This window comes from Filicampus tigris, chromosome 20 (assembly GCF_054856515.1).
Source record: "Filicampus tigris isolate MCC_2025a chromosome 20, RoL_Ftig_1.0, whole genome shotgun sequence".
Taxonomy (NCBI): domain Eukaryota; kingdom Metazoa; phylum Chordata; class Actinopteri; order Syngnathiformes; family Syngnathidae; genus Filicampus; species Filicampus tigris.
In genome coordinates, this window is record NC_141236.1 from 5,410,917 (window position 1) to 5,434,239 (window position 23,323).

General features: G+C 39.7%; 2 protein-coding genes across 6 annotated transcripts in view; one reads left to right on the forward strand and one right to left on the reverse strand.

The window, feature by feature from the left end:
• Positions 1–1,449: 1,449 nt before the first annotated feature.
• On the forward strand, positions 1,450–8,025 carry sccpdhb (saccharopine dehydrogenase b). Of its 4 annotated transcripts, none has more exons than XM_086019747.1 (12): positions 1,450–1,573; positions 2,521–2,633; positions 2,730–2,810; positions 2,904–3,033; positions 4,199–4,248; positions 4,366–4,496; positions 4,764–4,881; positions 5,131–5,250; positions 5,362–5,418; positions 5,807–5,918; positions 7,077–7,158; positions 7,293–8,025. In XM_086019747.1, exons 2-12 carry the CDS (start codon positions 2,523–2,525, stop codon positions 7,405–7,407), a joined length of 1,107 nt encoding a protein of 368 aa, XP_085875873.1. In that variant the 5' UTR covers positions 1,450–1,573; positions 2,521–2,522; the 3' UTR covers positions 7,408–8,025. The 4 variants fall into 4 exon arrangements, with proteins under 4 accessions (XP_085875873.1, XP_085875872.1, XP_085875871.1 ...); XM_086019746.1 differs by having other exon boundaries at positions 1,461–1,578; XM_086019744.1 differs by lacking the exon at positions 1,450–1,573 and adding an exon at positions 1,825–2,081.
• Positions 8,026–9,698: 1,673 nt separating this feature from the next.
• snap25a (synaptosome associated protein 25a) overlaps positions 9,699–23,323 on the reverse strand; it is a 30,373-nt gene continuing 16,748 nt past the window's right edge. Inside the window, exons 3-8 of one of the 2 annotated variants that reach the window (XM_086018667.1) lie at positions 22,893–22,934; positions 19,937–19,985; positions 17,772–17,889; positions 13,059–13,178; positions 12,390–12,534; positions 9,699–11,331 (exon numbers count right to left, since the gene is read on the reverse strand). In XM_086018667.1, coding sequence (XP_085874793.1) covers positions 11,263–11,331; positions 12,390–12,534; positions 13,059–13,178; positions 17,772–17,889; positions 19,937–19,985; positions 22,893–22,934 — 543 coding nt within the window. In that variant the 3' untranslated portion in view covers positions 9,699–11,262. Of the gene's footprint in view, positions 11,332–12,389; positions 12,535–13,058; positions 13,179–17,386; positions 17,505–17,771; positions 17,890–19,936; positions 19,986–22,892; positions 22,935–23,323 lie in introns of both variants that reach the window. The other variant, XM_086018666.1, reaches the window with a different exon arrangement.

The following is a 23,323-nucleotide window of genomic DNA, read 5'->3' on the forward strand; positions in this document are numbered from 1 at the left end:
GTGGAGCATCGATGAAGATGCTTGACGTGTCCCAACTGTTTATACATTCAAAGTCAAATCTAATCATGAAAATGCTTGCATTGATTTGGTGCTTGCATATAGTATATTTCGAAACATATACACTAACATGTCTGGGAAACAGATCAGAATAAAAACAACAATGTATAGAACTTTTCATGTGATAATTACACTGGTCAACATTTTTTTTTCCAAAAATATATTTTTAGATAGCTGCAAGTAAACTTTTCTCGATTATTTGTTCCGCTGATAGCGAATCTACCCTCATCTTTTTTCTCTAGCACATCAGGTTTTTATAATAATAATAATAATAATCATCATCATAATAATAATCATAATAATAATGAATTAAGGGGGGCGACTGGTTAGCACGGCCGCCTCACAGTTCAGATGTCGTGGGTTCGATCCCGGCCAAGGCCTCCCTGTGTGGAGTTTGTATGTTCTCCCTGTGCCTGCGTGGGTTTTCTCCAGGTACTCCGGTTTCCTCCCACATTCCAAAAACATGCATGGTAAGTTGATTGGGCACTCTAAATTGCCCCTAGGTGTGATTGTGAGTGCGGATGTTTGTCTCTGTGTGCCCTGCGATTGGCTGGCAACCAATTCAGGGTGTCCCCTGTCTACTGCCCGAAGACAGCTGGGATTGGCTCCAGCACGCCCCGAGACCCTTAATAAGCGACAATCGATAATGGATGGATGGATGAATTAAGGGTTAGGTTCTGCAACAGGTGGCATTTTTTTCTCAAATGTCATAGCTATGAATTATAATGCATGATAAAATCCTTATTGCACAACCTTTTATAAATTAAATTTAAAAACAAAAAATAAAATATCTCAAAAACCTGATGTACTAGGAAAAAAGTAAGGATTTTCTTTGAATGAGCGTCAATTTAAGAAGTTAGCCATCTCTGATTAAAATGTTCTATTAACCAGTGTTATTTGTAACCCTTATATGCTAGAATATAGAGAAAAAACAATCTTGTGTGTTTTTCCAAGGTTAATATGAGTGTTTAACAACAAAATTATATGTAACACTATTACTGTGAGTCTTACATATTTATAATCATCAGCTCATCATCTGTGTGCGTTCGTGTTTGTGTGCGTGCGTGTTTGTCTCTATGTTTGTGTCAATAGGTGATTGACCTAATTTAACTTTGTGCACTTGTTAGGTTGTTGCCTAATGAAATTCAGCCCACTGACTTGCATTACTTTAAGTGGCAGATATAACACATCCAACATGGCGGACGTGCTAACGCATACCAACATGTAAACCCGCTCCTCGAAGGCGGTGTCTATAATGTACGTTGGACGTCTTTGACCGTAACACAACACAGGGGTGTCCAAACTCGGTCCTCAAGAGCCGGTGTCCTGCCTGTTATCCATCTATCCCTGCTGCAACGCACCTGATTCAAGAGATCATGATCGTGATCACGCTTCTTCAGAGCTTGCTGATGAGCTAATCATTGAAATCAGGTGTGTTGCAGCAAGGAGAGCTGGAAAACAGGCAGGACAACGGCCCCTGAGGACCGAGTTTGGAGACCCCTGCTGTAACACCATGGTGAAGTTGGTATTAGATTTATATTTGAGTAGATATATTTCCATAATATGTGTTATCTTCACCATAGTTTGAAATTAATCCGCATATATCATGCTTTTGTATCTGAACCTGCGGCGTTACTAGTACGTTTTAATTGCGGACAATGATAACCACTGTCATCTTGGTAAAAATAAATAAATAAATAAATAAATAAAATAAAATAAAATAATGATAACAATAATAATAATAATTGTATTTTAAGTAAAGGGGCCGATCTACTGTGAGAACCGGCCGGAAGTAACGTTACCCGGAGCGACTTTGCACAAGCACACAATGGAGGCGGTGACATCTAGCAGACCTTACCACATCGTAATTTTTGGTGCTTCAGGCTTTACCGGGAAGTTTGTAGTTGAAGAAGTAGCACGCTACGCCGTAGAAAGTACCGGAGACAACCGTCTAACATGGGCCGTGGCCGGGAGAAGCAGACAGCGCCAGAAGGAGATGTTAAAGCAGGCCGCCGACAGGCTAGGTCGGTATGCATACAGTCAGATATTGCATTCGTGGTAGGGCTGTACGATTATGGCTAAAATGATAATCATGATTATTTTGATCCGTTTTGTAATCACATTTTTTTAACCAAGCACACTCAAAAAAATAAAAAGCAAAATTCAGTTTGTCGCACCGGCTATCTCACGCCTGCTCCTGTGAACTTTTTATCCTGTACCGACCCAATCCCGTGATTAAACTTAATGTTGACTCCCATCCCGTCGGAACCCCGCAGGATTCCTGGGGAAAAAAAGTCAACTTCTAGAACAGAGGCCCCTAACCACTGGTTGAAAAAAAAGCCAAACCAGTGTTTTTCCATGGGCATGTATTTTTGCAAATGGAAAACAATGCTCATCTTGTCATGATGCTTATTTTTTTTAAATTAATGATAACGCTATAATGAAGATGTCTTTATTTTTCAGCCATGCCCGAGTTGAGCACAGACATTGACATCATTGTAGCCGATGTGTCCAGCAAAGAATCTCTGGCCGCCATGTGCCAACAGGCTGTAGTTATTCTCAACTGTGTTGGTCCAGTAAGTTTTGAACGCTGCTGTTATTGAGGAATGAATCAAAACAAAGCATGTTGAACTTAGTACTGATGCACCATGTTGTCTGTGTCAACGTTCCAGTACAGGTTTTATGGCAAGCCGGTGGTTGCTGCATGCGTGGAGAATGGAGCTCATTACATTGACATCTGTGGAGAGCCTCAGGTAAAGGGACATCTCCTTTGTCTAATTATGTGAATGCTGAGAGGCAAACATTCATGCTAATGCTACAGTGCCTTAAAAAAATGGTCCTGACAGTTCCTGGAGTGCATGCAGCTGGAATACCACACTACGGCCTTGGACAGAGGGGTGTACGTAATTGGCAGCTGTGGCTTTGACTCTATACCAGCAGACCTGGGAATTCTCTATACACACAGCCACTTTAAAGGTAAGACTTTTATTTGACAAGTTTGGTTCAGTGGACCCTCAGATGTCCTGTAAGTGCAAAAAAAAGTAATGTAAGTGGAGATAGACCAATATGTTTTTTTCAGGGCCGATACCGATTAGTAGTCAAGGAGGCCGACAACCCATATTTGGAGCCGATATTCATTTTCAGTAAAAAGGAAAATGCTGGTGTCAAAATTAAAAAAAAAAAAATTAAAACTCTTAACTTTGTTTAAACATATTTAAGCATATGTTTATTGAACTTTTTTTCAGATTTGCATAGTGTTGATTTTTTATTTTTATTATTATCTTAATAATGTTCAGGGAACTCCCAGGGATCAGCATGTCTTATAAAGTTAAATGAAAACAATAGCTCCCTATATTTTCTAGGGTAAATAAAGTTCTCCCAAATTTCAAAATGACAGAAATGTTCAAATTACACTGACCTTTGTTTTGATTGCAAACAAAAACAAAAAGGTGCAGAATGTTTCCAGTGTCAGTAGAATCTTTTATAAAGTCAACTGAAAATTTGCATTAATAGCTCCATTTCTGTTTCATATGGGAGGCAGTTACACATATTTTGTAAAACTAAGGTCACATAAAAAAGTAGAAAATTAGAATGTTAAAGGGAAGTCAACCCAAACATTTTTTTCAAGAATATGTTCTATGCAAGACCACTTGTTGAAACAAGGCATTCTGATAAATATTGCGTTTGTGGAATAAGAGTTAATCCACTCGTTTTTAGCCATCTCTGGGGTCGGCCATTTTGTCACTTCTGTCGACTGAAAATGACATCACAGTTGCTCAGGGATCAGGTAACGACCAATCACGGCTCACCTGTTTTCTGAAGCTGAGCTGTGATTGGTCGTTACCTGAGCCCTGAGCAATTATGTCATTTTGGCAGATGTGACAAAATTTTAGTCGCTCCATGAGATGCCTAAAAAGGGGTGGATTTTGCTGCTAAACTATTCCACAAATGAAATATTAATCAGAATGCCGTGTTTCAACTAGTGGACCTGCTGGGAACATATTCTTGAAAGAAATATGTTTGGCTTGATTTCCCCTTCAAAGAGTCTTGACTATTATTAATCAAATTGAATATAAATAGAGCCATATATTCAAATTCTTTATTGCATTTTGGAAATCATTGTGCACCGTTGTGATTTTAGGGACGCTGACAGCAGTGGAGAGCTTCCTCACAATAAGCAGTGGGCCCGAGGTACTCTACATGAAATTGTCCTTACTAGCGAAGGAAAAATACTGCATTTGCTTGAAATAGTGCAATAATTGTTCTGTTGTCATGGAATAGCTTTGCTGAGCATCTTAACTCTTGCAGGGCTCATGCGGTCATGATGCCACTTGGCAGTCGGCTGTGCACGGCTTCGCAGATAGTAGCTCCCTTCGTCAGCTGAGGAGCAAATTTGGCCACCAGCCGCTACCTGTGATTGGAACCAAAGTTCGCCCGAGGTAAGGTGATAAGCGAGTACTCTCTGGTAAATTCTCCTTATTTTCAGTCATTATAGCTTAAGTGGAGTCTAATCTTAGACGTGCTAAATCCAAATGGAGATTAATTTATTTCCCCCAAGACCAGGAGAGATGGATTTTTCCTCTCTTCATTACCTAACGTACAAACCCAACATTTTAATAGTTACGTAAAAGTATTTAGAAGTTATTTTATGGTCTGGTTAATGGTACCGCAGTATGTTTACAGTTTTTCTGTATGTGTGTGTCTAGAGGTTTTGTGTTTTTTAGCAAAGAGATAATGCAGTACGCCATCCCTTTCATGGGTTCGGACCGCTCTGTAGTCAAGAGAACACAGCGTTTCCTTTACCAGGAGGAATGTCTGTCACCAGTAAGTATTGATTGTCGATTGTAATCCACCGTTTTTGGTGGCTGTGACTTGCAAACATTTGAGTGCTATTTCTGTTTGTATGACTCCGTCTTTTGTCTGTTAGTGTGTATTGAAGCATGGAGGGTAGTGTTAGGCCCTTTTCTTTTTCATGTATTGTTAGGTTAGACACAGGTGTGTAAACAACGCGGACGGGCATATTCCATATTTTGGTTTTCCTTCTTCCAATCACCCACCACCCTCCCTTGACAGATTCAATATTGTGCATACGTTGGGGTCGGTGGTCTCTGCTCAGTTGCCAAGCTCTTTTGTGGTGGACTGCTCTTCTGGGTCTTGGTCAAATTCAGCCTGGGCAGGAAACTTCTCACCATGGTACAGACATCATTCCTTTATAACATTTTCACCAAGCAGTACAGTTTGATTCCTTTCAAAATGTGTTAACGGTACTCTGATGTTGATGTTTGGTGTCTGTCTTTTTCAAAGTTTCCGAGGTTTTTTTCCTTTGGCTTATTCAGTAAGGCTGGCCCAACCATTAAACAGGTGAGATTTTAATTGATCAATGCTTCAATTACATCAAAGTTTATTGGAGGAGCTATATTGATATGTTTGCTTCGTTAATTGTGTGTCCAAACGTTTGACTGGTACTATATACATGTATACATCACTTCTTCTCACGCACTGAATGAACGAAGCAAACTCCACTAGTTTGGAGTTTGGGTTTGAAATAGCAGATCTTTGACACCAGTCCTGGTGAATGTTTATTGTTTGAAGAATGCATATCAACAAGTAGCCATTTTTGTCTTTTGTGCCTACGAATTGACTGCACTCAAGTATTCGTAATATAAATATTAAAGCTGTTTGCGCCTTATAAACAGATCTAGTTGAGTCGCTTGTAGTCCATCTCTCATTTTGGACTCTCACTAATCAGATTGAAGACACCTGCTTCAACATCACATTTTTCGGAGAGGGATACTCAGAGGGTACAGACCCCTCCCAGGGACCACCCAACGCCAAGATCTGCACTGAGGTCATGGGAGCAGGTAGGCATGCAGTGCTCATATAAAACACATGGGGGCAGAATTCTGTTTGACCATTTCAAGTTTGGCAGGACGGTGCCGAGTGATTAGCAAGTCTGCCTCACAGTCAAGCGTTCCTGGGTTTGAATCTTAGCGCAGGCGTTCCTGTGTGGAGTTTGCATGATCTCCCCGTCCTTATGTGGGATTTCTCCCACATTCCAATATAATGCATATTACCGTATTATTAGGCGCAATGAACAATGAACGGGCCTATTTTAAAATATTTTAAGGCACTCCGGCTTATAAGCACTGTGAAGCTCTGTATGTGCAGTAGTTCATTGTAATTGTATCGTATGTGTATTCATTAATCTGGTGGCCGGTGGTTGCGTTTTTACTTCGGCTAATGATGAATGCTATATTGGTTGTCAGGTCAACAGCTGTAAGCAACTCAATGCACTCACCGTTATTCCAACCTTTTCAAATCTATATCTCTGTGTGTTTGTATATATATGTGCCCTTGGAGGCCAAGGCGCACCAACCAAAGTCTCACATGTACCTCCCCGTCATGCGTTGAGTGAAATTGATTCCATTTTAAAAAAGTGTGTGATTTTGGTTTGGGAAAAAATTTTCACCGTATGTATTATTCGACATGTTATATTTGATTGGAGCGGATGCCACGTTCAGTGAAAGGTTGTGTTTTTGAACAATATTTGATTATTCATCAAAATTTCGACGACATTATCAGATATTGGTTGTCTGTAACGGTGAGTACTGAAATGTAAGTACTTATACTCATACTTGGTCTGAAAAAAGTGGTATCTGTGCATCCGTAGTTTTAATAATACTTGGTTCACAAAGATTTTAGGTTGCAACAGCTCATATTGACATTTTCGGGAAATTGTTTCAGAAGTTCACAAATCGAAGGACGAACAATGTTGGAAACAGATTGTTTGGATCATAATAAGAGTAAAGTAGCACTTTATCCACCCATAATTTGTTCTGTCTCTAATTCCAATATATTTATATAGAATTGTTAGTCATTATAAATCCAAAGGCTGATTTTGATAGTTTTCTTGTTGTTTTGTTTGTTGCTATTTTAAACTAATGCTAATTTTACTCCCCTCTGATTGTTTCAACATTCACTTTTAAATTCTTGATTTATTTATTGTTATTTTTTTTTAGAACCTGGTTATGTGGCCACTGTGATTGCTATGGTACAGGCAGCAGTAACAGTGCTGAAAGAAAGACACTCCCTTCCCAGGAGGTCAGTAATGTCTCCTTCACACAAAACAACACAAAGCTGCACACTTTAAAATAGATAAATAAATAAATAAATAAATAAATAAATAATGATGTTCTCATCAATCTTTGGCATCTCTGCATCTCTCCATTCAACAGGGGAGGAGTATACACACCAGGAAGCGCCTTCTACAAAACCAATCTCATTGACCGCCTTCATAACCGCGGTTTCAAGTTCTCTGTGAGAAACTACGAAGAAGCCACTAAAGCATAAGCCCTCTGCTGTTAGTGTGTGCTCTGCTTGACTGGTTGCAAAGTGATTGTGCCTGTAAACCGGAATCCGGGAAGTGACACAAAAACGCTCCCAGAGAGTCATGGAAACTTTGCAGGCTCTTCCTTCAATCAGTTTAAGTAGAAATGCAAGACTGGCAATCAACAACAAGATTTACCAATATTTGTTTGAGGAAAAATTGAGAAGGGATGGAACAACTGAGATCAGCAACCGGGTTCTAAACCGCTTGGATGTCGTGATTTCTGCACAGTTACAATTTGTATGCATAAATGCACTTTCAGTTTTGAGTCAATGCAGCATGGTCCAACAAGGCTTGATGTTTTAATTCAGGAAAATGTTGCATTTATGCTGTCAAACTGTAAATAGTAATTTAATCAAAAACAAAACCACTGTTATGCATGACAAGTTATGAATCGTAATTATGTTGTAATTATTCGGTTTTTTTCAACTCTTGAAAAACATTTGGAGATTAGAACAAAAATGGCCTTTTTACATGTCATCTCGAGGAATTGCTTTTTTTATGTGCTAGCTTACATGTTCATCATGTTCATGTGATATGTTTAATAGTGCAATATAATAAATAAATGCATATCACTGCCATTGGGTCAAAATGTCCTCTGTCCAAATTTGATCAATTTCATATTATTCACAAATGTAGAGTACTGATCAGATTTGATTTATTTATAATTATTGATCAATCTAAAGTGTTGAAAATGTCTTCCTTTCCCCCATCCACCATAGGAAACATAATGAATGTTTATCAGCATTTTCTGCAAATTTTTTTGCATTTGTATTTTTTTTCCTTGCTTTGCAGACCGCCTCAGATATCCTTGGTGCCCCCAAGGCCTCCCTAAGGATAAAAATCCTAGCCCCGCCTGTGCTACAATGGCGCTCTTCTCGCTATCCAATGAATACTGCTTTGATTTCGGTCTTTTTCATTATATATAGAATTTTCGGTTCAGAGAGAGAAAAAAAACATTTTGGAATATACTATACATGTTATTCATATTAATGTACAATATATAACTTGTTGCTATGGAAAATATCCCTTCCATCCATTTTTCTATAGCACTCATCCTCATTTGGTCCACATCATCCGTGCTGCCTTTTTATTTATACATTTGAAATATAGAAGTCATAACCTATATATCGACATTTGTATTTATTTTTTGAAGGAGACTTTTTTTTTAATTAAAAAAAAAACAAAACAATCTTTGGTTGTACTTCACCTGCATTGCCAATAAGTGTCAGTATTTCCCCTTTTTCCTCCCTGATGAACAATGACCCTCCTCATCCTGGCATGACAGTAGAGGTCACTTAACGCCTGTGAGGATGCGGAGGCTGTATGTGGAGTGACAGCGGGTCACCGTGGAAAGCTCTCTGGAGATTTTCCCTTTTTTTTTACAGCCACTCGACTGAAGCCGCATTCATTAGAAGGAAATATTTGGCAGCTCCCGTCTCTTGCTCAGGTTGTGAGTCACCATGTGAGCCATCTCCCTGTCACATCTGCTTCCCATCCCCCAGCTGTCACCACCACTCCAATAAACACTGTCCAAACAGTGGTTGTGAAAACGGAACGTGTCAGTAGTATACTTCCTGCGTCACATCGCTTGTGTGATAAGGAGCTGCGGTGTTGGCGATAGACTGCGGTGGTTCCCCAGGATGGAGCAGAGAGCAGCCCCACCCTCGTCGTAGCTGTGCTGCTATTCATGTGATTTCCTCCTCTCACTTTGGATAGCTCGCTAATCTTCCCTCATCAGCCCAAACTCTTGCAATCACATCTCACTTATTGCCCTAAAACCTTTAATTTAGCCGGATGGCATTTAGAAAGGAGGTAATCACTTAACTCATTCACTGCCATTGATGGATTTATTTGTCTTTTCACAGGCCAGCCGTTCAATCGCAGGAACTTATATATTTTTTCTATTTTTTGTTGTTGTTGCGATTGAGTCAATGCCCTGAAAGTTTTTCAAACAAGAAAAAGTATGTCACCGCCGGCTAGCAATCAGAGCCGTTTTATTATCAGTTGTTTTATTTATTTAGAGCCTTAAAAATGAGAATTGTGTTGATGTCCCAATATTTATGAACCTGTCTGCATGAGTTACACTTTTTGAATTGAACTCCTGAAACAAATGACGTTCTCCACAAAATTCTGATTTATTGAGAGGCACATGTAATAATACAATATATTTGTTTGAAACATTTCTTAGAGATATTGTTGTTTGTCTATTGAGGGTTTCAATGATAGCAATAAAGAAAAAGACAGGTACAACCAGGGTTGATTACTTTTAATCAATTCAGCTAGCTACAAAATGTCCACCACTTTACACACGGACAAGATACAGAGAGGGAGTTGTTTTAATATAACATGCGTTGAGGACATTAATCTCACAGTTGACTCTATCGTGTCATTCAGGTTTGGGTATTTCATCACCTTACTCTAACTAAGGGACATTTTGGAGATTTGGTATGCATAGCTCTAAAGTACAGAAGCAACAAAAACCCTTAATGTTTTCTTTTTTGTTTCAGTGTATAGTTATCATCAACATTGTCATTTTTTTTTTTTTTACCAATAACAAACCACACGGGGAGAATAAACTTACAGGTACAGTCTTCTTATAAAAGTAAGGTCTCTCAGAAATATGCGCCTTTGCTTTACATTGCAAACGTTTATTTGTTTTTTCAGAGCATCCAAAACCTATGTTACAGTACACAACCAGTCCTCCTCTTTCAGCACTTAATCAACATCCTCATCACGGAACTGCATAATCGTTTAGAAAACAGGTCTTTTTTTTTTTTTGTTTGTTTTTTTTTTTGTTTTGTTTTTTGCAATACGACCACAAATCTTTGTTTTGTCATCTTCATCTCACTTTTTTGATCCCTTTTGCATTATTTTACAACAAGATGGTCACAGTCAGTAAATATATCAAGACAGAAAGAGTGGCACTATTGCAAACTTGCAGGGAAGAATGGAACGATCAACTGTGTCCTAATACTGAGCATGCGTTTTTGTCAAGTCGCTACTGCCGTGTTATCCTTTTTTTATATTATATTTTTTCAGACAGGTTTTATTTAGAAGACTAAAATCTACCATTTGTCATGCAGAGAACGCACAATTCACATCACTTGGAATGCAAATGCCTAATACAGCTACAGAGAATCTAGTTGCACATTGTCTAAACAGTAAACTCAGTATGATTGCAACGGTGGAAAATGGACCAGCGACTTCCTTTGATGATTGTAAGTGCTGTTTGCAATCTTCTTCAACTCGGCGAATCATGACTCGCCATCGGTCATCTCCCTATTGCTGTGACAAAACACTAAAATAAGGAGCGTGACAGTAGCCTACATGAAACCGTTTTACTGCGACGATGCGGAGATACTGAAAAAGAGGGAAGAATCAAAACAAAACAGCTTGTATCGCATTCCTATTATATACTTGCCATCCATTGCAGTGTACTCATATATATATATATATATATATATATATATATATATATATATATATATATATATATATATATATATATATATATATATATATATTCAAGAGAATAAAAACTTCACAGGTGAGCCAGAGCGTCATGAACTCATCACTTATATACAACCTTTGGAAAGAATGATGTACGGAGTATAAGAAATCATCATTTTACGAGGACAATCATCTTGAAAAAGCTCGACAAACAACACACAGAACGACATTTACAATGGGGAGGGAAGGTGATATGTGCATGTGTGCAAACCTAGAAGGTCAATATCATGATAAAAGCATGTCGGCGTCTGATGACGTGCGGCGCCGTACACCGGAACGGGTCATGCTCGTTGGGGCCGGGGTGTTTAGCCACTCCCCAGCATCTTTGTGGCCCTCTGGTTGGCCTCGTCAATCCTGGTCTTGTTGGAATCAGCCTGGGTGAGCAAAAAGAGCACAGAGAGGGTTTGTGTTGGTTTTGGCCGATGCACAACAAAGCCCATTGGGGGAGGAGACATGGGCTAATACACTGCAATATGATTCTTCTTTTTATTTCATGATCCTATGAGGGGATGCTGATGGAAGACTTTTATTAACGTGAGATCTTAAACTGAAAGTAAGATTGTGAAACATCTCACATTTTTTCAGGCATTTTACTCAATTTTGCTGGTCCGTCATTCGTCATCTGTCAACGGCCGTGATACCCGTCCCTCATTCGTCAGTCCGTCATTTTTCGTGACGAACCGAATTGTAACCGTCAATCCGTCACTGACGGATGTAATTAGTGACGATTACACTGAGGGATGAAAACCCACTTCCGTCATTTCTAAAAGGCGTCCCGTCATTCGTCAATCGTCAGCAAAGTGGGGCGTCCGTCAGTGACGATTGACGGACCGGTCCCTGCATCTTGATCTTTCGTCTTCCAAGACATTTTGACCCATTTGATGATTGTAACTTCATGATAAGGTGTTCTTCTCCAACATGACTGCGCCCCAGTACACAAATCAACATACATAAAGGCAGACTTGTATGTGTTAAATGGTTTGGAAGAACTTGAGAGCCTTAGCCTAAACCAAATCAAACACCTTTGGAATAAAACCACAACAGAGACCCAAAACTCAGGTTCATCACAACTGATCAGTAAGTCGTCATAGAAGACACTTACACTTATGCAGGTGTACTTTTGTCTGTATTGTATGGTGAATTTGTTTTGATTATACAGAATATATTGATTATACAGGAGCCTTTTAGGAAATGTGTTTTTGCCCATATAATTATAATCTGATAGCAATTTAAAGAGTGTTTTGAAATGAGTATTTCCAAATGACATGCAGCCTTAGGCTTTTGATCTAAAATGTTATTGCTAGTACAGCCGGCGTGTCAAGATAAGACAATTTAGGGAAATAGTGCATCATTTTAATTTGTCAAGATACATTATTATCGATAATTCTGATGATGTACAAAAATGTGTTTTCCTCCAGTGTGTTTTTGTTACCTTATCCATGATCCTGTCGATCTGGCGGTTCTGAGTGTCGATCTCGTTGCCCATGTCCACAGCCATGTGGCGCAGGTTTCCAATGATACCACCCACCTGCTCCAGGTTCTCGTCCATCTCATTTTCCCGGGCATCATCTGTTACCCTGGGGACAAAAAACAAATTGGGCGTATATATGAATTGTTTGTATCACACAGATTTGGGCATTCTGTCAGACTGACAGACCGGTCCGTCAGTGTCGTACTGACGGACACCAGTTTGTTGACGATTGACGAATGACGGGACACCTTTTTAAAAATGACAGACTAACGAATGACGAACTATGTGTTTTCATCCGTCAGTGTAATCGTCATCAGTCACTGATGGACCGTTAGTTCGTTTTTCCGATTTTTGGGGGGGGAGACCGACTGACAGACCAACGGACTAAACGACGGACTAAATGACGGACAGACTGCGGGTTACAATTCAGTTTAGCACAATCCCCCAATCCCCACCTCTAAAAATCTTAAGAATAGCCATAGCTGGATTCTGAACTGTACCGCCTTCGAGTTACCACCGCAATGCAAAACAAATGTTTTTACATGCGTGCTGTCAAGTTTCATACAGTAGATATGAACTACGGAAGAAGGCAAATTTTGGAATAAGTAGCTTCCTGTGACTTCCCCTTACCTGCGAATAAAACCCCCACTGATGGCCATCTGTTCACGCTCATCCACAACACGGGCTGGCTGACTGGCCACCACTCCATCCTGGTTATTCCCCCAGGCCTTGCTGGCGCCGCTCTTCATTCTGGCCGGCGAAGGCGATGAAGAAGAACAGTTACGCGACATTCTGATGGAGTGCGCCATCATTTTCCTCAACCAGGCCGGCTTTCCGTTGGTCAAATTAATCAACACAGAGAGCCGTGGCTTTGAGGGTGTATTTCTCTACAAATCAATATCAAATGACTTGATTTCATGCATTGGGCACATACATGTATGAGTATTAGTGGAGACTAGACTAAGTCAAGCAAAGCATTGCAGGCATGGACTGGTAGGGTTCGGAAGGCGCAAGCTTTCTCTTTACACAATAGCAATGCGAGTGATACTATCTCTTGCAAGTGCTTTACATGCTATCAAGTGCCACCTGCAGTTTTGTAATATATGGAATGCATTTTAACAGCAGCAACCGCTTGTAACCGTCCCATTGGCACCTCCATGTTATTGCAAAAATAACAATCCCTCCGCGAGTCCCAGAGGTGATTTTCCCAATGTGACAGATAACAGAGAGGAGACGAGCTCCTGTGAGACACAACAACATAGAGTGTACGGGACTGTCACATCATTAGAGGGGGGACGACAGTAATGCGGAGAACAAACCAGGAAAAGAAATCAAAACTACAACAAAAAAAAAAAAGAAATAAACTGAAGGAGGTCGACAGAGTAACGCATGACGTTCCATGTACTATTCTTGGAGGTCGCTCCCCATTACACCCCCCTCCTTGCATCAGTCACCACCGTTTTCTGTACTACCACCTTTGGAAAAGCTTTGTGCCTAATTACCGGTGAGGCGTGCGATAACGATATCGATGCTCACCCAGCGTCTGTCTGAACAGGAAGTGTGTACTGACAAATAGAGCTGTGCTAACAAGATGTGCCATCAGAGCGCTTTTGGCAGTGTTGCCTCACTCTATTTCGTAAATCATGATCTAGTATACCGCTAAACAATCAAAGAAACAGCGGAAAGTGATAGTAGGAGCATGGTTTTGTCATTTTCACGATACATCACAACCGGGCGTACGTTCTAACTGGTTTGTTTTGTGTCAGGCTTGTCTGTTAAAAGGTTCTTTAAAAAGTATTTTGTCGGATTGATTTTGCATTCTTAAGAAGCAGTTGATGTTGTTGTTGGCATGTTTTGAAATAAAATTTTGAATAGCTTCTTGTGAGCTCATCAGTGCTCATGAAAAGAAAAAAAACGTGCTAACCGATTGGTTGTTTATCTTCCAATAGACAAATAGCCATCTCAGTAATATTAGCTAAAACTTCTAAGATTGTTTAACAACATAAAGCAGAGGTGTCAAAATCATTTTGGTGGCAGGCCACATGGTAGTTGTTTCCCCCAGAGGGCCGTTGTGACTGAATAGTGAAAATCTGTGTGTACAGTATTTCACACTCATTGATATGCACTGGGGAAAAACATTTAATTATTAAAAATTATTTCTAAAAATTAAAAAAAAAAAAAAACACTGAGAAACATTCGACATGCGTTTTCCACGAAAACGACAAAAAAGCAAACAAAAATATTTGAAAATATTGGAAATACATTTAAAAAATAAATTGAATAAATACGTTTAAATAAATACATTAAATGAAATTAAATCGACAAATAGAAAATCTGCGAATACGCAAATTCACGGGTCGTGAACCACGAATATGCAAGGATCCTCTACAATTTTATCCCCTCATACACACCTCATCATACATAAAGTACACACAACTGCCCTTGCATTTACTTATTACATACCCAAATGTTTAATTCGAAGTCAGAAATGAGTTTGACACCTCTGAATGAAGTATTAATAATTATGCATATTAATCATTTTAGCCTTAGTGCCCGTTTTTTGTGGAGTGATACTGTTTGCAAAATGATTGCTTTGAGTAAGCGGGATGGCGAATACTCAGCCTCCTACTTGACTTTTATTAATAGAACTGGACTGAGGCAAGGCTTCACTTGGCTGCCAGTACCTCCTGACACTCTCTTTCTTTTTGTACTTGTTGTTTCCCATCTGTCTGCTTTTCTTCATCGTCTCATTTCATTCCAAGATGCACCGGCCTTTTCTCCGCCGTCGAATGGATGCCGTAAACGGCGCTTAATCAGCGGAGGTGATTAGATTAGCACTGTGGCAAAATAAAACTCCATCTATTAAAATGAGCTATCCACCAATCAAAATCCATCACCAATGACATGTCGACAGTCAGAATCCGAGGGCATTATAAAAACAACAGCATTATGTAATGCTTTTACAGAACAAACACAAATCTACGGATGTAAGTGCCGCTTTCAGTGTCTGGCATAGATTATAAGATTATTGACCATGATAAACGCTTCTCCATTTCTTCAACAACTTTTTTTTTTTTGGGTCCGGCATGCGTGTTCCCCAGTGCACAAAGCTAGCTCCATCAAAACGCGGTTGGATGAGTTTGGCATGAATGAACTTTTGAACCGCCACTTCAACCCCGGCAAACACCTTTGGGCCTATCAGAAAAGTACATTGGAGCGAGGCCCCCTTGACCGACATCTCTAATCTCACTGTTATTTTGGTTGAATGAACAAATCTTTTCCCACAGACAATCCTCTAAACTCGTTCCAGTAGAGTGTAAGCAAATATAGCTGCCAAGTCTCTGTAAATGTAATAGTCAGGCATTGCGATATTTTTGTTCATAGAGTGTCCCCTTTCAAATCAACGACCTCCCCAGGCTGTGTATCACTTTTTGAATCCTATATAAAATACAAATGTACATACATGTACATCATTATCGTCATCATCATCATATAGTGTACATCAATGTCATGATCGGCATCATAACCTTAGCATCATCACGTGCAGCAATGCTAATATGAGTTGCATTGCCATGCATGCATGAGCATTCCAAGGATCATGCTCGCAAGTCATTCCATGTCATTCTAGTAGTAGTGGGCGGGACGGGGGTGTTAAGGGCAAAGTAAATAAGAATTTCAAAAAACAAAATGTTTTGTTGCCTGCAAAAAGGTGAGCATCTAGTGAATGTTAGTGTGGCGTGGCGGTGTTTAAGATCATGCAGATGAGGAGAAGCTTCATATAGTCAAACGCTATCCTGGGCAATTTGGTAGCAACATCACCGAATTCGAACATTTTCAAATGATCTGAGTACCAAGATTCTTTAGGCCCGCCCTTATGGTTCGACAATTGCTGTCGCCGGGGCTTTTATCGCTGTGCAACCGTGCTGACAAAACGAATTCCTCTTCTTGAAAGGGATAAAGACAACTGTTCGGAATGGCTGCACCTGCATGGAGATGATTCCCAAGTAGAAGTTGAGAGGAAAGGGTGCTTAGCTTAGCATGTTTTGAAAGAGGCACTTGCTGGTAGACCTTTGCTGAGTGGAGGGGAGCTTTTGCGGAGGACTGGACTCTTGCTTGATGGCAGTTCTATTTCCATACACATTATCCACTTCATCAATGTAAATTGAAGCCGAGAAGATGTCTTTTCAGAGCCTTTTCAAGGTTCTCTTAATGATGCCTCCAAGTGACGGATTCAGAGACATATATGTGATGTAATAAGTTAACTCAGCAATTGACTGTTGATCAGTTCATGGAGGAACTCTGCCTCCTTGCTTCATCTTCCCCATGACCCAGACGAATGGGTTACTGAAATGGTAATAAAACATTGCACTCAATTTGAGAATAACTGCTTCTGGTTCATCAACACAATAAAAGGGAACTTAACTTAAATTTGACTTTTTGAATTTAACTTAAAAAATCTGGTATTCATTTTAACTTAGTTCCCAAAAATGGTTTCTTGTCCTTTGGGACTTGCTTCTGAATGAAAGGCAGCTAACAAATGGGTGTTCGCAAATATATGCACATATGTGCAAAAAAATACCCTCCCTACTTTTCGCAATATAAAAAAAAAAAAATGTTCAAAAGCCCAATTTTCACTTCGAAAGCGACGCCGCTGCATTTGCATCATCTGCAACCCCAACGATGATTGCGCCTGATCGTTCAGGTGTACAAAATCAATTGGCCTTTAAGAATGTATTGATATCGCAGTATATGAGTGTGTCCGAGATGGTCTTTGAAACGGCAAACATGGCCTCCTGTGTGAATGGATGTGGAAGGCACTGATGCCTTTTTTTGCAGCTGGAGCAGAGCAGACTATTGGCTGACGGCTGGAATCATGCCAGTGCTTTCAATGTTCCTAATGGAGAAATTCATATTTTTGTAAAGGCGGGCAGGCAGGCAGGCAGGCAAGCAGCACCTACTTGTTACATGGACAGGAGCAAAGACCACAGAATTTCCCTAGATCGTTCAAATTCTTTTCTGCGTCCTTCATGTCCTTATTGATTTGGTCCATTCCCTCCTCGATGCGCTCCAGTTGTTCTGATTAAACGCAAGTCATTTATCCCCCACAGAACGAAGCACGAGGAGAGAGAGAGAGAGAGAGAGAGAGAGGGAGAGAGAGCGAGAGAGATAGAGGACAAAGGAGAGAAGACAATAACTTCAGACACTCACTGTGACGAAAGAAAGTAGGAACAAAAATAAATAAATAAATTATATTTAAAAAGAAAAAGAAAAAAAAAAAAAAGGAGGAAAAACTGGACGCCACCACATATGTGACAACCTTTGAGGCACATTGTCAGTACCTACTTGTTACATGGACATATGAAAAGCCCACAGCATTTCCCTAAATCTTTTAAATTTTTCTCGGCTTCCTTCATGTCTTGGTTGATATGGTTCATGCCATCTTCAACACGATCGAGTTGCTCTGGTCAGGACAAAGGGATGACAGTAGTGGAATGAATGTCATTGGCTGATTGACACAAATATGACTTATGATGAGCAGCAACTGAGTCAGCTGGGTTCATGTGTGTACTGTGGAGCTGTGTCATAGGGATGCTCACCCATATCTGTGCTGAACGTATGGTTTGGGTCGGGAAATTCTCATTGGTGGACTCCATTTCGGGGCAGATGGACGCGCTTTCTTGGTTAGAGTTAGATTTCGGGTTGGAGCACAAATGAAGCGATTTGCTACTAAGAGTCAATGTGTTATGCGAAATGTTATTGTCTAAACAGAATTTTCGGAGTTGTTTGGTAGGAGTACCGCTTAAGCTAACCATCAGAGATCACTTGCATCAAGGGAATTTAGCTTAAAGTGGAAGTCATCCCCCCGAAAATTATTTGCTATATGTTCTATGCGCCTTCTCTACTCTAAACACGGCTTTCTGATTAGTATTGCGTTTGTGGAATATGAGTTAAGCAGTAAAATCCACCGGTTTTTAGCCATCTCAGGGGGCGGCCATTTTGTCACTTCTGTTGACTGAAAATGGCATCGCAACTACTCAGGGCTCAGGTCACGACCAATCACGGCTCACCTGCTTTTCTAAAGCCGAGCCACGATTGGTTGTTACCTGAGCAGCCGTGATGTCATTTTCGGTCGACAGCAAGTGACAAAATGGCCGCCCTCTGACACTTTCATAATGCATTTATAGAGAGCTTTTATGGATTTCAAGACCCTGCTCATGATGATGTGGACGGTGCTTTGGTGACTGTTCAGAGCAAAGATTTTCCAGCCTGACTAGTGATTAAAGACAGCATGTGAATTGTGGAGCTCACCCATCAATTAACTATATTCAGATTTGTAAAATCCCTGGTTGGCACGCAGACATACAGTATGCGGTACATCTGCTCATTCGCTTTCTTCACTGCTTGTCCTCATTAGGGTCACGGGTGTGCCGGGGCCAATCTCGGTTGACGTTGTTAAGTGATTCAGTGTTTTGATTTGGAACAGCACAAAGCATGTTATGCTGGTTAAAGAGTGTTGAAGGCAGCCAAAATGAAAGCTGTTCAGTCAGCTGCCGTAAATGTTTTGGAGTCCCGTGGGTGCATGCTGACACACGGAGGGTCAGAGGACCAATCGGAGCATTCATGACCCTGTCCATGCAATTAATGGTCTTTCATGGGACACGTAAAATGTTTTTTATGAGCCATTCAGGGAAGCTAAGAGATACTTTTAGATGCTTTCAAAAGGAATCACCAGAGATTGGCTTTCTGGAATTATTCTTCATGCGCTGAAGCATGCCATATATTGTAACCAGAGATTTTACAAAGCAGCGAATGGATTGGCGGAATATTTTGTCGTTACCAGCTAAATCGATCGTTTCTCTTCAACTGTCCTTTTTCCAAATCCGGAATGTCAATTCACCAAAACCACAAGGATTTGTGTACTTGTATTAGATTGTAAAGTCAATTTATATGAGATCCTGTTTAAAATCATCTTTCCACCAAATAAATAGATTTTAGACAAAGAAGGGATAACATATGCTGATGTTAAGACACAGGTTTTTGTCACTGTGGTGGTTGGCTCATATGAACATGTTTTAGTGTTTTTGGCACTTTCAAGATGTCCAGCTGCTGTCTATGTTGACTAATGGAAATAAACAAAAAGCTCCTGGCAAAGAGCAAAGAAAACGTTAAAAGAGAATTGCTAAAAAGAAACAAAGGTTAAAAGAAGCTGGCAATTACAATTCCTTAGCGCAAACAAATGTCAAATAAAGCATCAAAAATAAAACCCCTTGCAAAAATAATGTAAAATCGGAAGAAATTAAATTAGTTTAGATTTATACTTCAAGAAATCAGTCAACCATATAAGAAACAGTCCATTTTTGGCACAATTAAACAATACTTTCCTTTATATGAATAACAATGTCACTTGAGTTGTGAGTAGTACGTGACTATAGTTACAGAATTTTACCATTTTTATTTATACTTTCTATTCTAACAGTTCATTGCCATCTGCCTGTTTGCACACTTACCTCCTTGTTCATCCAACATGACCAAAGTCCTAATGCCGGCATCTTTGCTCTAATCCCCAAGGGCAGGCCGGTAGCAAGGTAGTGCGAGGAAGGGGAAAAAAAAAAAAAATGGCGTAGAGGTCAGTAATGAGGCTATGACGCCTTGGAGAGTTCACCATTTCTCTTTGCTACTTTTTAGTATAGGCTAGGAAATTGGCAATTTTGTTCCTTCTTGACCATCATATATATATATATATATATATATATATATATATATATATATATATATATATATATATATATATATATATATATATATATATAAAATTTGGAGGCTTCATTTAACCTAATGATATTTTAGAATGACGGCAGTACCTGATGAAAATGCAAACATGCACAGGAAGGCCGGAGAGTCGAAGCCACAACCTTGGAACTGTGCTATAGAATTTATTTTTATTGCTGAAAAATATCCTGGTTATTCAATTAGTCTCTTAACCATACCTTAGTCTTGACCATCCTCATGAACTATGAATTCAAAAACATTTATTACGACTGTATGAACAATTTTGGGCATTGTAGTTTTTGTCAAAATTCATTGATCCTCTTCTTCCACTTATTCAGGGTTGTATTTTTGTGTTTGTATTTTTGTCAAAATGTAAAAAATGTTTTTATTTTTTTTTCTTATCTCTTGACCCTTTGTTGTGTAATTTTCAGATAAAAGATTATTTTTCACAATTACCGATTACAATAACAATGTTGAGGACCAGCCACCCACCCACAACAAATGTGAATGTGACGTGTACGTGTCACCTTTTCAAGTGATCAGCATTTTTGTGGGATTTCTTTTAGCTCTAATCTTCCATATTTTAAGTATTTAGTTTCGATTAACAATTAGTAAAAATATTTTCTCCCGCAACATCATTCGCATCATTTTGATTGCGAGGCGGAAATGTCATTTAGGCAAAAACATTAAAAAAAAAACTCCCTGGAGGGTAACAACACTGACAGTCTGAGGAAATGCACCCTATCAATAGTTCTCCATGTAAACAAATGACGCAAATAATAATACCGAATCCCAACAACATAAGGCCTTTTTGTCTTGACTACGGAAATGGAAATTCCTTATACGCATTTTCGAGCCCTTTAAAAAGGTTTCCTTCATCCTTGTTGGTCCGGACTCCTTCATGACATGCATCCAAACTGCCCAGCCAGCACATGCATCCATCAATAAAACTATAAGGTGGTTGTCCTGGCTTTGTGTATGCTGGAAGGGAGGATACTGAAACCTGATTGTATGCAATCCCGCTTTCTGTCTGCTCCTTAGAAATCCCGCAACACCATACTGCTACGCCGCACCTGGCTCGGCCCGATAGGCATGAATACGATTATACTGTGTCGGTGTATACACACACAAGTAATCTGACATGCATGAAAACGGCCACCCAACCGACCCCCCCCCCCCCCCAGGTGCCTCCTAAGCAGTTTGGAACGAAAGCCACGTTGATGTTTGCGAGGCGAGAAAGGAGCAATAACGGAAGGCTGGCGTATAAAGTATTCTGTAATTCAGCATGTCTACAGCCAGGAGAAATCCCAAAGTCGTGGAAATGTGCCTCTCGGGGAACAAGGAGTAATCATGATCCCAAGCAGGGGAAAGAAATGGCTCAAACAGTCTTGCTCATTTTAAGATCTGGTGCAGAGATTTTAATATTGTGTTGGGCTGACAATCAGAAGTTAGAATGTTGTTGTGCTGCAACTGAATGAGCCCCTGGCCCAAATGTCATTTTAACACCCAGCTCTGGAAAGCTACATTTCTATTATTATACTGTAGAATCAAAATATATCTTTCTTCATCAGCCTTTCGCCACGGAACAATTTTGTGGGAATTCTGCAAGGCAAGCATTCCAATAAAATGTTATTTTTATTGTTAGGGTGCATTTCCAAGATTTCCATATATAAATAAGGTTAAAGGTTATTTGTATACTGTATGCCTACGTAAAAGTCTGAATCAGCATTTCTTCAAAGAAGCACTAAATACTAGGTGTGTCACTATCAGCAGTATCGTGATATCGCGATATTAAAAGAGCCACAATATATCGTCGTTGTCGCGTCACGATATTAATAGCAGCAAATCTGTTTAAAAGTTCAATTTGTTTTCCATTTGTGCATTGTAGGTCATCTATTTCTTTGTGAATGCTGATATTTGGCAAAAAAAACAGAATATTGTGATTTTTAAATTTTTTTTAAATTTTTTATTTTTTTTTTTACAATATTGTGAGCCTTTATACAGTATCATGAGCTTTTAATATATCGCCAACCTCCCCACAATATCGTGATAATTAACGTATCGTGAGGTTCATTATCGTATCGTGACATTTGGATATCGTGACATCCCGATAAATTTGGAAACTTGTCTTCCCGGGTCTTTTCCACAATCGTATTTTGAATACCTTTTGTCACTGTATGTGTTGGTTTATAAATAAGGTGTCTTTGTCGGCCGCAGTGTATCAATAATAAGGATTCAATGCGAACAGAAAATCGTGCGACTTCTGAATCCTTTTCAGGGTTCATACGTCAGAGACTGGTAAGAAGTAGAATGACGATCAAAATGACCTTGAGATCTGCGTCGGCAACGTGTCAGATCTTCCCTTCCCGACGATCCCCATGACGCCCTTTATGCCTCCTCATTAATTCTTCACTCTTCTTTCTTTATTCATCCACATCTGCCTTAGGTAACTCATTGTCCTTTCTTCCTAATTTGCCACAGTGTCATTGACTGGCCATGAATGTTGCATGAGCAAATAACCGTATGCACATATGCTTATTTTTCATAATGAGCAAACAATTAAAAGACAGTTTAAGGATTTGCCGCCCCAAGCTGCGGTATCTCAAGCATAGACACTTTGGTGTGGGAAAATCGTCAACCTGCTGCACAAGAGTAAAATCACAACGAAAGAAATCAAATGAAAGCTAGTTTTACCTCTTCCACCAGCTGCAACATACGACGGGTGCTCTCCAGTGACTGTGGGAGGGGAAAGCAAAATTACAGTTAGTGTCAAACTTTATAATGGAAGGCACATGGCAGAAGACACGGGGACTCTATTTTTGGTGTATCCTGAGTTTTGTGCGTTTGGGAATTTGGCAGATCAGCCGAAAGTCGGTCTGAACTTTCTCCTCCTCAGACCATGTCGAACTTTTTTAGAGTTGGTCTAATTTGATTTTGGTGAATTTTGAACGAGGCGCAGGCAGACAGATTCAGAGCTCCGCGGACATGTGCGTGGATGTCTGGCGCAATTCATTCATAAATATGACATCGAATCCTCTAAATCATTGTAGAAATGGGTTCATTGAACACATTATTATTATTATTATAATAATAATAATAATTATTAGTAGTAGTAGTAGTAGTAG